The sequence below is a fragment of the Danio rerio genome, chromosome 18, assembly GCF_052040795.2.
Source record: "Danio rerio strain M-AB ecotype USA chromosome 18, GRCz13ab, whole genome shotgun sequence".
NCBI classification, from domain to species: domain Eukaryota; kingdom Metazoa; phylum Chordata; class Actinopteri; order Cypriniformes; family Danionidae; genus Danio; species Danio rerio.
Window position 1 is genome coordinate 666,077 of NC_141038.1, and position 17,331 is coordinate 683,407.

Genomic DNA, 17,331 nt, shown 5'->3' on the forward strand with positions numbered 1-17,331 from the left:
AGTTGGCAGTTCATTTCGCTGTGGCAACCCCTAATTAATAAAGGGACAAAGCCAAAAAAGAAAATGAATAAATGATTGAACTATATTAATTTACTGTTCTTTAAATGTTTAAACCGTCAGTGTTAAATTTGACAGCAACATTTGTTTATTTAAAACGTTATTAGAACATTGCACCAACATTATATTAATATTCTAAGAATGTTTCCGAAACGTTCTCAGTAAGTTGATGATTGAAGAAGGTTTAGAACAGAGGTGTCCAAACTCGGTCCTGCAGATTTTTGCTCCAGCTTGCCTCAACACACCTGCAAGGATGTTTCTAGAAAGCCTAGTAAGAGCTGGATTAGCTAGCCCAGGTGTGTCTGATTGAGGTTGGAACTAATCTTTGCAGGACACCTGCCCTCCAGGACTGAGTTTGTACATACCTGGTTTAGAACATTCAGGTCATCCTATTATTATTTCTTTCTGTCCTGTTTTACAATTAGTTTTAGTCTTTTTCTTATGATAGTTTTAGTCATATTTTAGTCTTTTGAATCATTTTAGCGGAGAGGCAGTGGCACAGTAACTCCACACAGAAACACCAACTGAGCCGAGGCTCGAACCAGCGACCTAGCAACCTTCTTGCTGTAAGGCAACAGCACTACCTACTGCGCCACTGCTTCACCCTATGTGACCAAAATCACCTGAGAGGAAAAAAAGACCCAACAGCACATAAAATAGGACCTTTTTTGAGGTGTACTAACACTAACCCTACGGTGGGGTTCACTTTAAATGATGAGTATCTGCTGTCAAAAAAATGGGATTATAATGAAGTCCATGGAGCAAAAACAGTCACAAACCTAAAGAAAGTGTAGTAAATTTACTCAGTGTGTATTATTGAGTTGAACAGTTTCAAAGCTCTTACCAAAACATGTGTCAAAAAAATCATTGCATTTGCTGAAACACAGAATGTTTCAGAAACAGAATGTGTGAGGACCTTTTTTGGGATGTACTGCCACTTTAAATGATGATTATATGCGGTCATGGCCTTGCAGTCAAAAAAAGTGATTATAATAGAAGTCAATGGAGCAAAAGCAGCCATCATATCCAAAGGAAAGCCAAAATACTCACTATGCATTGTTGAATTTGAATGTTTTTTTTATTATTTTCCCAAAATATGAGTGAAAATAAGATTTATCACCATGAATCGTTGCATTGGCTGAAACACCAAGATAGTTGTGGCCAAATTAAGACCCAAAATCACCAGAGAGGATGAAAATGCACGTAAAGTGAGACCTATATTTTTTGGGTGTACTGTCACTTTAAATGATGATTATATGCTGTCATGGCCTTGCAATTAAAAATGTGACTATGATGGAAGGCAATGGAGCAAAAACAGCACCATGACCAAAGAAAAGTCAAATTACTCACAATGTATTGTTGAGTTTGATCAATACACTTGTCAATCAGACACACCTGGGCTAGCTAATCAAGCTCTCACTAGGCTTTCTTGAAGCATCCATGCAGGTGTGTTGAGGCAAGCTGGAGCTAAAATATGCAGGACACCGGCCCTCCAGGACTGAGTTTTGACACCCCTGCTTTAAATGAGGATTGTCTGCTGTCATGTCTTTGCAATCAAAATGTGACTATGATGGAAGTCAATGGAGCAAAAACAGCACCATGACCAAAGGAAAGTCAAATTACTCACAATGTATTGTTGAGTTTGACAATTGTGAAAGTATTTTCCCAAAACATGTGTTAAAATAAGATTCATCACCAAAAGTCATTGTATTTGCTGAAGCACAGAGAAAGCTGTGGCCAAATTAAGACTCGAAATCACCCGGGAGGATGAAAATGACCCAACAGCACATCAAATGGGAGCTATTTTTTGGTTTTGGGGTGTACTGTCTCTTTAAATCAGGGTTGCCCAAAGTTGGTCCTGGAGGGCCGGTGTCCTGCAAAGTTTAGTTCCAACCCCAATCAGACACACGTGGGCTAGCTTATCAAGCTCTCACTAGGCTTTCTTGAAGCATCCATGCAGGTGTGTTGAGGCAAGCTGGAGCTAAAATATGCAGGACACCGGCCCTCCAGGACTGAGTTTGAACACCCCTGATTTAAATGATGATTATCTGCTGTCATGTCTTTGCAATCAAAATGTGACTATGATGGAAGTCAATGGAGCAAAAACAGCACCATGACCAAAGGAAAGTCAATTTACTCACAATGTATTGTTGAGTTTGATAATTTTCAAAGTATTTTCCCAAAATATGAGTCAATATAAGCTTTAGCACTATGAATCATTGCATTTGCTGAAACACAGAGAAAGCTGTGGCCAAATTACGACTCTAAATCAGCCCAGAGTGGTAGAATCACCCTGTTTTGGGGGTGTACTGTCACTTTAAATTTCTGACACCAACATTGACCGTCAAACTGATTAAGAAAAGTTCTGATTTCTCCAAATTGACTCACTTTCTGGAAGACGTCATGCAGCTCGTGTAGGGACGGTCTGACGGCTCTGTGTCCGCTGATGCTCGCTGCGTTCCGGTAAAAATCAGGGTTTGGCACGCGGTCCAAAGTGTCGTGGCCAAAAGCACTGACCACAGACGAGCGTATGGCTCTGCGTTCCCCGTTCCCGAAACCGTTCGTGCAGAAAGACGTCTCTTCATACTGTGGAGGGTCATCTTTGGACGTCTGGAAGCCTGGATTCTCCATCTGGAGGCTTTATTTGTTTGACTTGTAAAGCTTTACAGAAGGCTGGCTTTGCTTTTTTGTTACTGCATGTTGGTTTATATAGGAGTTCACACCTGGATGCTGATTGGTCCGTCGTGTGCTGTTGTGATGGGGGGGGAGGAAAATGTCCTGCCTCCATCAAAGGTGATTTGCTTAAAAATTAACAGCAGATACAGACCCTGAGAGCTAACTCCGGTGAGATGCTTTACCTGCTTTTATGAGTTTTATGAGTGTTTTATTCTGAGCGCTAGTGTAGTCTCACACATATTTAAAGGGACAGTCCACACACACACACACATACACACACACACACACACACACAGAAAAATGAAAATACATTTGCTGTTTAATCAATATGAAGTGCTGGCAAATATTTATGACTTTTGTTTTTCTGTTGAACACAAAAGAAGATAATTTGAGAAATGCTGAAAATTAAAAAATACCCAATGGCTGTTTTTTTGCAGCATTTTTCTAGTCTTTGTGTGTTTGAAACGAGGGTAAATGATGAGTTTTGGCGGTGTACTGTCTCTTTAAGTGAATATCAACAGAGTAAGGTTAATTGTAATGTACAAAAATTAAATAACTTGCAAATAAAAGGTGGTAAACCTTCTTTTGTGTTTGAAAGCAACTTAAATGATGTCAGAATATTCATTTGTTTGGTGTACTGCCTCTTTAAGAGAACCTCAAAACAGTCATTTATTTCTGAACAGTAAAATTAATGTACAAAAATAAAACAACATGCAAATAAATATGACTGGTAGGTATAGGGTATATGTCGAAGTATGCTAAAACACTTTAAATTCGTCGATGGGTCCAGCTCTTCTGGTGAACTATATGCCATTGCAAAATTGGCACGTTTAAGGTCTGTTTTCTTTAAAAATCAGCAATCTCCACTGGCTGAGTGATATCCGATATAAAGTGGGATTCAAAAATAAAATAACTTGCAATTAAAAGTGGTATATCCTTCTTTGTGTTCAACAGAAGAAAGAAACAAGTTTGTAAGCAACTTAAATGATGTCAGAATTTAAATTTTTCGTGTGTACTGTCTCTTTAAATGAGTGAAACAGTGAGATTAATGTACAAAAATAAAATGACATGCAAATAAAAGTAACTGGTAGCTATTGCCATCCATAGTAGGAGTAAATGAAAATACAATGGAAGTCAATGGATGTTTTTCCAGAACTCTGCCGTTCTGATGCAGTTAGGGAGTTCATTCCACCAACTGGGCAGATTGAGCGTGAGCGTTCGGGAAAGTGATTTCTTCCCTCTTTGGGATGGAACCACGAGGCGACGTTCATTCACAGAACGCAAGTTTCTGGAGGGCACATACATCTGCAGAAGTGAGAGCAGATAAGAAGGAGCAAAGCCAGAAGTCGCTTTGTAAGCAAACATCAGAGCTTTGAATTTGATGCGAGCAGCAACTGGCAGCCAGTGCAAACGGATGAGCAGCGGAGTGACATGTGCTCTTTTAGCTTCATTAAAGACCACTCGTGCTGCTGCGTTCTGAAGCAGATGAAGAGGTTTGATAGAGTTAGCTGGAAGCCCGGCTAGTAGAGAGTTGCAGTAATCCAGTTTGGAGAGAACAAGAGCTTGAACAAGGAGTTGAGCTGCATGTTCAGATAGGAAGGGTCGGATCTTTCTGATGTTATAGAGTGCGAATCTGCACGATCGAGCAGTTCTAGAGATGTGGTCAGAGAAGTTTAGTTGGTCATCAATTGTTACTCCAAGGCTTTTCACAGTTTTGGATGCAGTAATGGTTGCCCCATCCATCTGGATTGAACAGTTATGGTGTAGAGTCGAGTTGGCAGAAACAAGCATTTCCATTTCGTGAGGTTAAGCTGAAGATGATGATCTTTCATCCAGTGTGAAATGTCTGACAGGCACACTAGTAGCTGGTAGCTATTTTCATCCCCATTAGGAATAATTAAAATTAATATAGAAGTCAATAGATGATTTTTCACAGTGTTTTTCTGAGTTTTTTTTTTTTTTTTTTGGTGTACTGTCTCTTTAAATGAGTATCAAAAGTGATATTATTTCTAAAGAGCAACATTAATGTACATAAACAAAACAGCATGCAAATTAAAGTGGTATATCCTCCTTTGTGTTCAGCAGAAGAAAGAAACAAGTTTGAAAGCAACTTAAATGATGGCAGAATATCCTTTTTTTCTCTTTAAATGAGTTTTAAAACAGTGAGATTTTTTCTGAACTGTGAAATTAATGTACAAAAATAACATGACATACAAATAAAAGCAACTGTAGTTATTGTCATTCATAGTAGGAATAATTAAAAATGCTATGAAAGTCAATGGATTTTTTTTACCAGTGTTCCTCAGAGATTTTTAGTGTACTGTCTCTTTAAATGAGTATCAAAAGAGAGTTTTTTTTAGTAAAACAAAATTAATGCACACAATTAAAATAAGATCCAATTAAAAGTGGTATATCTTCTTTTGTGTTCAACAGAAGAAAGAAACAACTTAAATGATGACAGAATTTTCATTGTTTGTGTGTACTGTCTCTTTAAATGAGTTTTAAAACAGTGAGATTCTTTCTGAACCATGAAATTAATGCTCAAAAATAAAACAACATGCACATAAAAGTGACTGGTAGCTATTGTCATCCCCATTAGGAATAATTAAAAATACTATGGAAGTCAATGGATGTTTTTCCTAGTGTTCTTTAGTTTTTTGGGGTACTGTCTCTTTAAATGAGTATCAAATAAAATTGTTTTTTCTAAAGAGCAACATTAATGTACATAAATAAAACAGCACGCAAATAAAAGTGTTAAATCTTCCTTTGTGTTCAGCAGAAGAAAGAAACAAGTCAGGATGAAGTCAGGATGTTGATGTTTTGGGTGTTCTGTCTCTTGAAGTGAGCATCATTACAGTGAGAGTTTTCTGAACAGCAGATAGTGTGTAGCTGTGAACTGAGCGGTGTTTTTGGAGTTGTTCTGTGCAGACGTGTGGCGTTGAGGTGTGATGTTGGTCATGTGAAGTGTTTCTCTGTTAATGTAACACCAGCGGTTAGGGCTTTTTGCTCTGGGCTTCTCTGACACATTACACAAACACTTCCTTATTACCGGCAGATCGACCTTGAGGAGTTTCGCATCACTGCCGTTAATAGGGAAAGTCACCGGGAGAGTGCTGGGTCATGATGTTCTCTGATTGGCTGACGGGGATGTGGGCGTGTTCATATGACCTCTGACATTGACATGTCATGTTGTTCTCTGATTGGCTGATGGGGATGTGGGCGTGTTAATCTAACCAATAACATACATGTCATGCAGTATTCTGATTGGCTGAAGGGGATGTGGGCATAGATTTCTGACCTCTGACATTGACATGTCATGCTGTTCTCTGATTGGCTGATGGGGATGTGGGTGTGTTCATCTAACCAATAACATTTACATGTCAGGCTGTTCTCTGATTGGCTGAAGGGGATGTGGGTGTGTTCGTCTATCTTCTGACATTGACAAATCATGCTGTTTTCTGATTGGCTTATAGGGATGTGGGCGTGTTCGTGGGACCTCTGACATTGACATGTCATGCTGTTCTCTAATTAGCTAATGGGGATGTAGGTGTGGCCATCTGACTTTTACATGTCATGTTGTTTTCTGATTGGCTGATGAGGATGTAGGCGGGGATGTGACTGTCTGACCTCTGACATTGTCATGTCATACTGTTTTCTGATTGGCTGATGTGGATGTGGGTGTGGCCATCTGACCTCTGACTGTGAACAGAGCTGTAATGCTGTTTTCTGATTGGCTAAATGGGATGTGGGTGTGTCCGTCTGACCTCTGGCATTGAGCAGATTGTAATGCTGTTCTCTTATTGGCTGATGGGGATGTGGGCGTGTCCATCTGACTTCTGGCATTGAGCAGAGCTGCATTCTGAGTCCTCTGGATGTGATTTGAGGCTGGTCACGTGATGTTGAGCAGGTCTGACTCTCTCTTTTCTTCGATTGACTGTTTTGCTTTTTCTGCCCTTCAAGAATCCCCCGGCGAGCCTCGGGTGAAAGACATAATGTTATCAGGGAGACTCAGGACTCCATCAGTGTGTGTGTGTGTGTGTGTGTGTGTGTGTGTGTGTGTGTGTGTGTGTGCGCTCTGTATTTTTAAGCTGTGGTGGCCAAATGTCTCCACAAGTATAGCAGTGCTATGAGGGTGGGGGAGAGAACATACAGTCTGTCTGTGTGATTGTGTATGTGTGTGTGTGTGTGTGTGTGTGAGTTTATTTTGTGTGGATGTGCATTCATGCATGTTTTTTTGTCTTTGTGTGTGTTTGTGAATGTTTGTGTGTGCATGTGTGTGTGCCTGTGTGTGTGTATGTGTCCATTTGTGCATGCATGTCTGTGTTTGTGTGTGTGTGTGTGTGTGTATGTGTGCCTGCGTGTGTGTATGTGCGCATTTGTGCATGCATGTTTGTGTTTGTATGTGTGTGCGTGTGTTTTTGAATGAGTGTTTGTGTGTGTGTGTGTGTGTGTGTGTGTGTGTGTGTTTATATGTGTGTACCTGTGTGTGTGTATGTATGCATTTGTGCATGTGTGTTTGTGTGTGTGTGTGTGTTCACGTGTGTGTGCCTGCATGTGTGTGTATGTATGCATTTGTGCATGCATGTGTGTTTTTATGTGTGTGTGTGCGTGTTTTTAAATCAGTGTTTATGTGTTTGTATGTGTGTGTGTGTGTGCACATATATGTGTGTGTGTGTATGTGTACATGTGTGCATGCATGCATGTGTTTGTGTGTGCCTGCGTGTTTTTTTGAAAGAGTGTTCATGTGTTTTTGTGTGTGTGTGTATGTGTGCATGTGTGCATGTGTATGTGTGTCTACGTGTGTGTGTATGTGCACATTTGTGCATGCATTCATGTGTTTGTGCATGCATGCGTATGTTTGTGCATGCATGTTTGTATTTGTATGTGTGTGTGTGTGTGTGTGTGTGTGTGTGTGTGCGCGCACAGCCACAAGTGTCTGGTAGCAGTTTGCCATCAGTAGGATTATAAACAGCCGCTCATGCTCTCAGACACAACCGGTGGACACAGACAGACACTCTGGTCGCCATGGTTACGGGCTGAGAGTGATGCGGATGCTGTAAGGGGACACATTCTCTGAGACGTGTCTTTATTTTCAGACATGATGTTTCTGAGAGACACACACAAGCTACTGGCCCTGATGAGTAGTGTTTGCTCTGCAGACATCATTCACAACCATTTTATTGCGATACACGACGCATATCTGAGGGAAAACATCATAAAAATGTCCATATTCCTGTTTCAGGTGTGAATATATGAGTGTGCAGTGGATTGTGGGGGATTTACAGACATCACAGTTTGTGTGTGTTGATCTGATATCGTTGCTGTAATCGTTTAGTTAAAAGTTAACCAGGATTACATTACTATGTGTAAGATCATAGAGAGACGCCTCTGCATAAAACAATGACCTGAACACAATGAGGACTCATTTGCTCAGCATTTACTACTCACAGCTGTTATATTTGTTTTGTCTGCTAGTACAGATATGCAGCATACGGGTCAAAGGTCAAACTATGTTTTGTTTTCAGATAACGATCAGATATATTTGACAAATATAGTGTGATATAAGTTGGCACGGTGAATGGCTTCACAGCAAGAAGGTCTCTGGTTTGAGTCTCGGCTGGGTCAGTTGGTGTTTCTGTGTGGAGTTTTAGTTGGCGGTTTATTCCACAATGGCAACCTCTAAAATAGAGACTAAGCCAAAGGAAAATGAATGAATAGTGTGATGTAATATGAGCGGAGAAATTTCGGAGCGGAGAAGTTTTGAAGTGATTGTAACAGGAGTGAAAGAGCAGTTTAAGCATATTGATTTTATTCTGCAGTGCAGTATAACAAACACACATGAGGTATAAATAATCAGTCAATACAGAAGGTAAGAGATCTTATTTTATGGAGTTAATCTGACAGCAAGAACTGAAAGCATTTTAACTTCATCAAACATTAAATTACTGTGCAGAATTTCAGCTTAGCCCCTTTATTAATCTGGGGTTACCACAGCGGAATGAACCGCCAACTCATTCATTCATACATTCATTTTCTTTTCAGCTTAGTCCCTTTATTAATCTGGGGTCACCACAGTGGAATGAACCTCCAACTTATCCAGCATATGTTTTACACAGCCAATGCCCTTCCTAACATTTGCGTTAACGAGCAGTTGGACAGGTGTACCTAATAAAGTGGCCGGTGAGTGTATACATAATAAATATACCCAGTACACATGCTTAGTTTAAGTGTACTGTGTTTAATTCTAACTTTTATTTTGGATGTTATTAACCATAATTAAGTTTTGAATTAAATGCAAACATTAGCACTGAACAGCACTAAAATGAGTGAATGATAATTAGTGAGATTTCAGTAAATGAACCCACAGCAAAAGGAAGAGGTCCACAATTGTTTTATTCCAGCAGATGAACACTGACCATCACAGTGAGGGACTTCCCACACACACACACACACACACACACACACGCACACACACACACACACACACACACACACACAGATTGTTCTGTGAGAGATACACTACCGTTACTAAATGAAGGCACAGAAATCCAGTCCGAATAACAGTAAGGCAGATTCACAGCACTAGAACACTGGAGATGAGCTACGCTTTCATTGGTGCATCAACTCGCATCTTTCTGCTGTTGTCATGGCGACACACCCTTCCTCTGTCACGCAAACAAACACACACACACACACACACACACAGTGCTGGCAGGACGTGTCACAAACTCAGACGTGACATTCAACAGTCTTCACTCCCTAAAGTCTCTGCGCTGCTCTGTCGGTGTGCGGATGTTCTGGTAGGCAGTAAAGTGAAGAGACAGCGGTTGCAGATATTCGCCAGAGTAAAACCCAATCCAGCAGATAAACAGACACGGGTCTACAGAGAGCTTCACAGCATCAGACTTCAAATAACAGCAGGTTATTTTAGCTCACAGTAAACAAGAGAGTCAGTCAGAAACATACTCTACGCAAGCGTCCCGATGCCTGACCGACCAGATGCGATTCATTTATACTTCAGTTCTAAATGAGGTGACGGACAGAATGATTGAAAGGGCAAAAATACCCTGTTTACATCCTGACTGTGGTGCTTTGAACCATACTATAGTGAAGAGTATTATACTGAATGTATTGCAGCGTTTATGACTTTTAGTTAATGAATGCTCCAGTACTGTAGTATTAACTATAGAGTACTGATAAACTGTAGTGAATACTGTAGTATATTCAGTGTTTACTACTGTAAACGGTGGTGTATTGTAGTATAATGTACCCTATAGTTGCAGAAAACTACAGTATTGGGTCATTGGTTTGTGTTACTGTAGTTGTTGTGTTTCCATAGCAACTATGGAATTACTACAATAGATCAATTACTGTTGTTGTTGTGTTACCGTAGCAACTCTAGAATTACTACTTTGTTGTGTTACCATAGCAACTATAGAATCACCATGACAGATCGATTGGTAGAGTTGTTGTTACCATAGCAACTAAATGATTACTTTAACAGATCAATTGTTGTAGCTATTGTGTAACCATAGCAACTCTAGAATTACTACAACCAAAAAATTACTAGGATGTTGTGTTACCATAGCAACTATAGAATCACAACAACAGATCAATTGCTAGAGTTGAATTACCACAACAGATCAATTGCTGTAGTTGTTGTAGTAATTCTATTGTTATAGCAATTACAGTAATTGATATATTGCGGGGATTCTATAGTACAACAATTGACCTGTTGTAGTTGTTGTGTTACCATAGCAACTGTAGAATCACCCCAACAGATCAATTACTATAGTTGTTGTGTTGCCATAGCAACTGTAGAATCACCACAACAGATCAATTACTATAGTTGATGTGTTACCATAGCAACTATAGAACCACCACAACAGATCAATTGCTGTAGTTTTTTTGCTACCATAGCAACTACAAAATCATCACTACAGATCAATTACTGTAGTTGTTCCGTTACCATAGCAACTGTAGAATCACCACAACAGATCAATTGCTGTAGTTGTTGTGTTACCATAGCAAATATAGAATTACGACCTTAGATCAATCACTGTAGTTATTGTGTTGCCATAGCAGCTATAGAATCACCACAACCGATTAATTCAAGGACTTCACCAGAGTATGGTTCAAAGCACTACCGTGGTTACTATGAATTACCATAGCATTCTAGGTCCATGTCTTTCTCCTTTCTTCCCTGAGATGCCCATTGGCTTATCGGTGTGACATCATAATCCAAAAAGCAGCCAATCGTGAAACTAAAGCACTTTCCCTCCAACTTCGATGTCATAACAGCAGATCATGCGTCAGTGATCACAGCGTGTCATTGGATGGATTCTCAACACCAATTGGGGGGCGTTCACGCAAGGACACGTTCTTGCTAACTTCTGCAATTGTTGGGTCAGCGTGTGTGCATGCATCCAGCTGACATCTTTGGCAATTGCATCTTTCATGTTTAACAGTATGCATCCTTGCTCAGTGCATCCCGTGTGGACGCTCCCGCATGGTGCAGAGGCTCTATGTGGTCTAGGGCAGAGATTGGGAAGGTGTTTCTCAGGTAAGTGCATATTCAAACGTCCCTTTCTCCAAACCCTCCAGTCCGTCACCCCAGCTGGATGAAGGCATGCTGCTGTAAGGGTCCAGCAGGATCCTAAAACACCTGACGATCAACAGACCCAGAAACACCAGCAGCATCCCCACAAACGCAAACGCCGTCTTCTGCTCCAGGCTCAGGGAATAAGCCATGATGTCACTGCCGCTCATGGCCGCCAGGCTGTGGTTATAGTGAACACTACACATGTTCCCGCTCCAGCCCCAGCATCCTTCATGCACTCATCAGATCAGTACAGACGCCTGTGGAGGTGAGAGATCTTATTATATGCAGAGTCAGACAGACATCAAGAGCTCAACACAGCACTTCACTAAATTACTCAGACCCTCTAGGATTTGCTGAGACATTCTTGTATACAGTGGTGTGACAAGTGTCTGTCCCCTCACTGATTTTTTATTGCATGTTTGTCAGACTTTAAAGGGCACCTATTATGCAAAACTCACTTTTAGAATGGTTTAAAACACAATTAGCAACTGTCTGTGTACATAATCAGTTTCTAATAGTAAAAATTTATTTGTTGTCTGCAGAAACACTTTGATTGACATTCTCTCTTTGTGTATGTCCACTAGTGATGGTCTCTCCCTCATTAGCATAGGGAGATAGTGTTGTAAATATGAACTTAAACACACCCACTTCCTGTGGCATGAAATTGCACCCTCCAACAACTCACTACTAGACCCTAGCAACCACCTACAACCTTTCCAATTATTAATGTATCCTAGCAACCACCTACAACCTCTCTAACTGCTAAACCCTAGCAACCACCTAAATTCAATCTCAACTGAATACTGTATCCTAGTAACCACCTACATCCTCTCCAACAATTAACTACTATACCCTAGCAACCACCTACAATCTCTACAACAATTTACTACTATACCCTAGCAACCACCTATAACCTCCCTAACTATCATTCCCTTGTAACCACCAACAACTTCTCTTAAAACTGCAATAGCCTAGCAACCCCACTACAACCTCTTTAACAACTAAATAATATACCATAGCAACCCCATACAACCTCTCTTAAAACTACAATACCCTAGCAACCAGATACACCCTCTTTAACTAGCTATGATACCCTAGCAACCCCCTAAAACCTCTATAAAAACTAAATAATATATCATAGCAACCCCCTACAACCCATCTAACAACTAAATATCCTGGCAAACACCTACAACCTCCTTAACAACTAACTACTATACCCTAGCAACCACCTATGACCTCACTTAAAACTACAGAACCCTAACAACCACTTTCAACCTCCCTAACAGCTAACAACCATACTCTAGCAACCTCTTACAACCTCTCTTAAAAATACAATAGCCTAGCAACCCCATACAACCTTTATAACAACTAAATAATACACTCTAGCAACCACCTACAACCTCTCTCAAAACTACATTACCCTGACAACCACCTACAACCTCCTAATATCTAACTACAATACCCTAGCAACTACCTTCAACCTCCCTACCAACTAACTACTATACTCTTGTAAACACCTTCAACCTCTCTTAAAAATACAATAGCGTAGCAACACCATACAACCTCTATACCAACTAAATAACGTGCCATAGTAACCACCTATAACCTCTACTAAATAATAAATAATAAACTAAACTATAGAACTAAATAATACAGCCAAGCAACCACTTACAAGGTCTCTTAAAACAAAGTACAATACCCTGGCAACCACCTACAACCTTCCAAACAACTAACTACTATACCCTAGCAACCACCTATAACCTTTTTTAAAATCCATAGCAACCACCTACCACCTTTCTAACAACTAAATAATGTATCTAGCATCCACCTACAACCTCTTAAAACTACAATAGCCTAGCAACCACCTACAACCACCCTAACAACTACATACTACACCCTAGCAACCACCTACAACCTTTCTAATAACTAAATACTATATCTTAGCAACCACCTACAACCTCTCTAACAATTAAATACTACATCCTAGCAACCACCTACAACCTCTCTTAAAAGTACAATACCCGGGCAACCACCTACAACCTCCTTAACAATTAACTACTACATCCTAGCAACCAATTATGACCTCGCTTTAAAACCACAATAGCCTAGCAACCACCTACAGCCTCTCTAACAACTAATTACGATACCCTAGCAACCCCCTACATCTTTTATAACAACTAAATAATGTATGATAGCAACCACCTACAACCTCTTTAGACTACAATAGCCTAGCAACCACCTGCCACCTCTTTAATGACTCAATACTGCACCCTAGCAACCACCTACAACTTCTCTTAAAAGTACAATACCCTGGCAACCACCTTCAACCTGCTTAACAACTAACTACTATACCCTAGCAACCACATATGACCTCTCTTAAAAACCGCAATAGCCTAGCAACCACCAGCCTTTCTAACAGCTAACTATGATAGCCTAGCAACCCTCTAAAACCTTTATAACAACTAAATAATGTACCATAGCAACCACCTACAACCTCTTAAAACAACAATAGCCTAGCAACCACCTACAACCTCTTTAAAAACTAAATACTACACCCTAGCAACCACCTACAACCTCTCTTAAAAGTACAGTACCCTAGCAACCAGCTACACCCTCATTAATAACTAAATACTATAACCTAGCAACCAAGGAATTTTAGTGAAAAGTTCTAACTATAGACTGGTGCATCGTGGGAGTCATTGATGCGAGCATGCTCACCTATATCTGAAGTAAACGGGTCAGAGGAGAGATCACATCTATCAGTATTTTTAGCAACACCAGAGCTGCAGCAACAGTAAAACACACTCCCTCAGGAAAGATGCAGAATGCAGCACTGCAAACATGACATGTGCACTCGAGGAATCTCAGGAGCGTTTCACACATGCGACGTGTTTAATCAGGAGGCAGCAGGACCTGTTGCATTGGACTCGGAATCGAATGTTATTGGCATATGTGCTGCAGAAATTCAGTATCCACAATTTCAGTATGGGTGTGGATGAGCAGCAGGTGGCTTAAACACACACACACACACACACATGCATATATATGAGCTGAATTGAGCTTTATCTCACCTTCATTTCGGCCTGATTGTGTCAGACCTGCTGTAGGCGGTCAGTGTGATATTCCTATGCCCGCTGCCGGAGCCCTCATCACTGCAGAAGAAGAGAAACAGCAGGAGTTCCTCTGGCGAAATGAAGAGAAACGCTCAGAGAATGATCTGGCAGTGCTGCTGCTGTCGTCTCTGTATCTCTCTCTCTCTCTCTCTTTCACATTGTGCAACCACTTGTTAGTCTCCGCTGAATCTGGACTATTTTTCCTGCATGCACGCTTGCACTCTTCTCTCACCTGTGTGTGTGTGTTTGGCAGATCTGACATGTGAATGCGCAGTGGTGCAGCCGCTTCGGTGTGTGTCTCTTTCATTAGTGTGTAACTCAATTAGACCTTGTGCTTAAAGCTTCATTAGATGCTCCAGCACAACTGATGCAGCTCAGCGTGCTTTTAAAGGCACAGCGACACCTTTTAACCCAATGTGCCAATTCAATATCACAGTATTTGGTGTTGCTAGGTGGTTGCTAGGGTGTTGTAGGTACTTGGTGAGTTATTTATCCAAGCAAGCATTATAAATCTCTCTAACTACTAAACACTTGCAACCACCTACAACCTCAAAGATGACTAACTGCTAAACCCTCGCAACCACCTACAAGCTGCCTAACAACTACAATATCCTAGCAACCACCTACAACCTCTTCAATGGCTACTATATCCTAGCAACCTCTATTAACCTCTCAAATTACTATTCAACACCACCTACAACCTCAAAGATGACTAATTGCTAAACTCTCACAACCACCTACAACCTGTTCAAAAGCTACAATATCATAGCAACCCCTTACAACTTCTTCAATAGCTACTATATCCTAGCAACCAACATCAACCTTTCAAATTACTGTTCAACACCACCTACAACATCAAAGATGACTAATTGCTAAACTCTAGCAACCACCTACAACCTGATCAACAGCCACTATACCCTAGCAACCACCTACAACCTCTCTAACAAATAGTTACTATACCCTAGCAACCACCTACAACCTCTTCAACAGCTACTAGCAAATAGCAAATATACCCTAGCAACCACCTACAACCTCAACAATGACTATCTGCTAAACACTAGCAACCACCTACAACCTCTTCAACAGCTACTAACAAATAGCTACTATACCCTAGCAACCACCTACAACCTCTTCAACAGCTACTAACAAATAGCTACTATACCCTAGCAACCACCTACAACCTCTTCAACAGCTACTAACAAATAGCTACTATACCCTAGCAACCACCTACAACCTCTTCAACAGCTACTAACAAATAGCTACTATACCCTAGCAACCACCTACAACCTCTTCAACAGCTACTAACAAAAAGCTACTATACCCTAGCAACCACCTACAACCTCTTTAACAGCTACTAACAAAAACCTACTATACCCTAGCAACCACCTACAACCTCTTTAACAGCTACTATACGCTAGCAATCACCCAGAACCTCAATGATGACTAATTGCTAAACCCTAGCAACCTGTCTAACAACTAACTACAATACCCTAGCAACTACCTACAACCTCTTCAATGGCTACTATATATCCTAGCAACCACCATCAACCTCTCAAAGTACTGTACCCTAGCAACCAACAACAACCTTAACAACTAACTACAATTCCCTAGCACATGCCTACAACCTTAAAAACGACAATACCACCGTCAACTTCAAAGATGACTAAACACTAGCAACCATCTACAACCTATCTAACAACCAACTACAATACCCTAGCAACTATCAACAACCTGTTCAATAGCTAGTATATCCTAGCAACCATCAAACTCTCTAACCACTGTACACTAGCAACCAACAACAACCTATTTAACAACAAACTACAATTCCCTAGCATATGCCTACAACCTCTATGATTACTAACTGCAAACTTAATATCAACTGATTCAACAATTCAATACAATGCAATACATGATGTTGCTAGGTGGTTGCTAGGGTGTTGTGGGTAGTAGTGAATTAGTTGGTATTTCCTTTGGTGTTGTCGACATTCAACATAGAATGTGCAGGTGGTTGCTAGGGTTTCATAGTTAGTCGTCATTGAACATGTAGCTGGTTGCTAGGGTACAGTAAGACAACATTGAGGTTATAGGTGGTTGCTAGGGCACAGTAGTTGTCATTAAGATTATTGTTTGTTGATAGAGAGTTGTTAGAGAGGTTGTAGGTTGTTGTTAGCGTACACTAGTTGTAGATAAAGTTGTAGGTGGTTGTTATGGTGTAGTTGTTATAGGTGGTTGCTATGGTTTACCAGTTCATTTATTGATGTTATAGGTAGTTGTAAGGATTTAATAGTTCGCTGTAAGTGACAGTGTCGGTGGTTGTCAAGGTTTAGTAATTAGAAAGTTTGTAGGTGGTTGTTAGCATTTAGTAATTAGTTGCTAGAATGGTTGTAGATGGTTGCTATAGTACAGTAGTTGTCATAAAGATTGTTGTTGGTTGATAGAGAGTTGTTAGAGAGGTTTTGGGTTGTTACTAGAGTACAGTAGTTAGTTGTATGTGGTTGTTAGGGCGTATAGCTAGTTGTTAGAGGTGGTTGCTAGGGTTTACTATTTCGTTATTTGAGGTTATAAGTGGTTGTAGGGTTTAATAGTTAGCAGTGAGGTTGTAGGTGGTTCTTATGGTTTAGTAGTTGCTAGAATGATTGTAGGTGGTTGCTAGGGTTTAGTTAGACAGCATGGAGGTTGTAGTTGGTTGCTAGCACAGTACTTGTCATTAAAATTGTTGTTGGTTGATAGAGAGTTGTTAGAGAGGTTGCAAGTTGTTACTAGGGTACAGTAGTAAGTTGTAGGTGGTTGTTAGAGTGTATAGTAAGTTGTTAGAGGTGGTTGCTAGGGTTTACTAGTTCATTATTTGAGGTTATAGGTGTTTGTAGGGTTGAGGTGAGGTTG

General features: G+C 40.4%; 2 protein-coding genes across 2 annotated transcripts in view; both read right to left on the reverse strand.

Annotated features, from left to right (window-relative positions):
• slc12a1 (solute carrier family 12 member 1) overlaps positions 1–2,738 on the reverse strand; it is a 34,865-nt gene extending 32,127 nt beyond the window's left edge. Inside the window, exon 1 of the mRNA XM_087292798.1 lies at positions 2,446–2,738. Within this exon, the coding sequence (XP_087148924.1) occupies positions 2,446–2,688 (243 nt within the window). The 5' untranslated portion in view covers positions 2,689–2,738. The remainder of the gene's footprint in view (positions 1–2,445) is intronic.
• An 8,554-nt stretch (positions 2,739–11,292) lies between these two features.
• ctxn2 (cortexin 2) lies at positions 11,293–11,538 on the reverse strand. Its single transcript, NM_001202433.1, has one exon. It carries the CDS (start codon positions 11,536–11,538, stop codon positions 11,293–11,295), a length of 246 nt encoding a protein of 81 aa, NP_001189362.1.
• Positions 11,539–17,331: the final 5,793 nt, after the last annotated feature.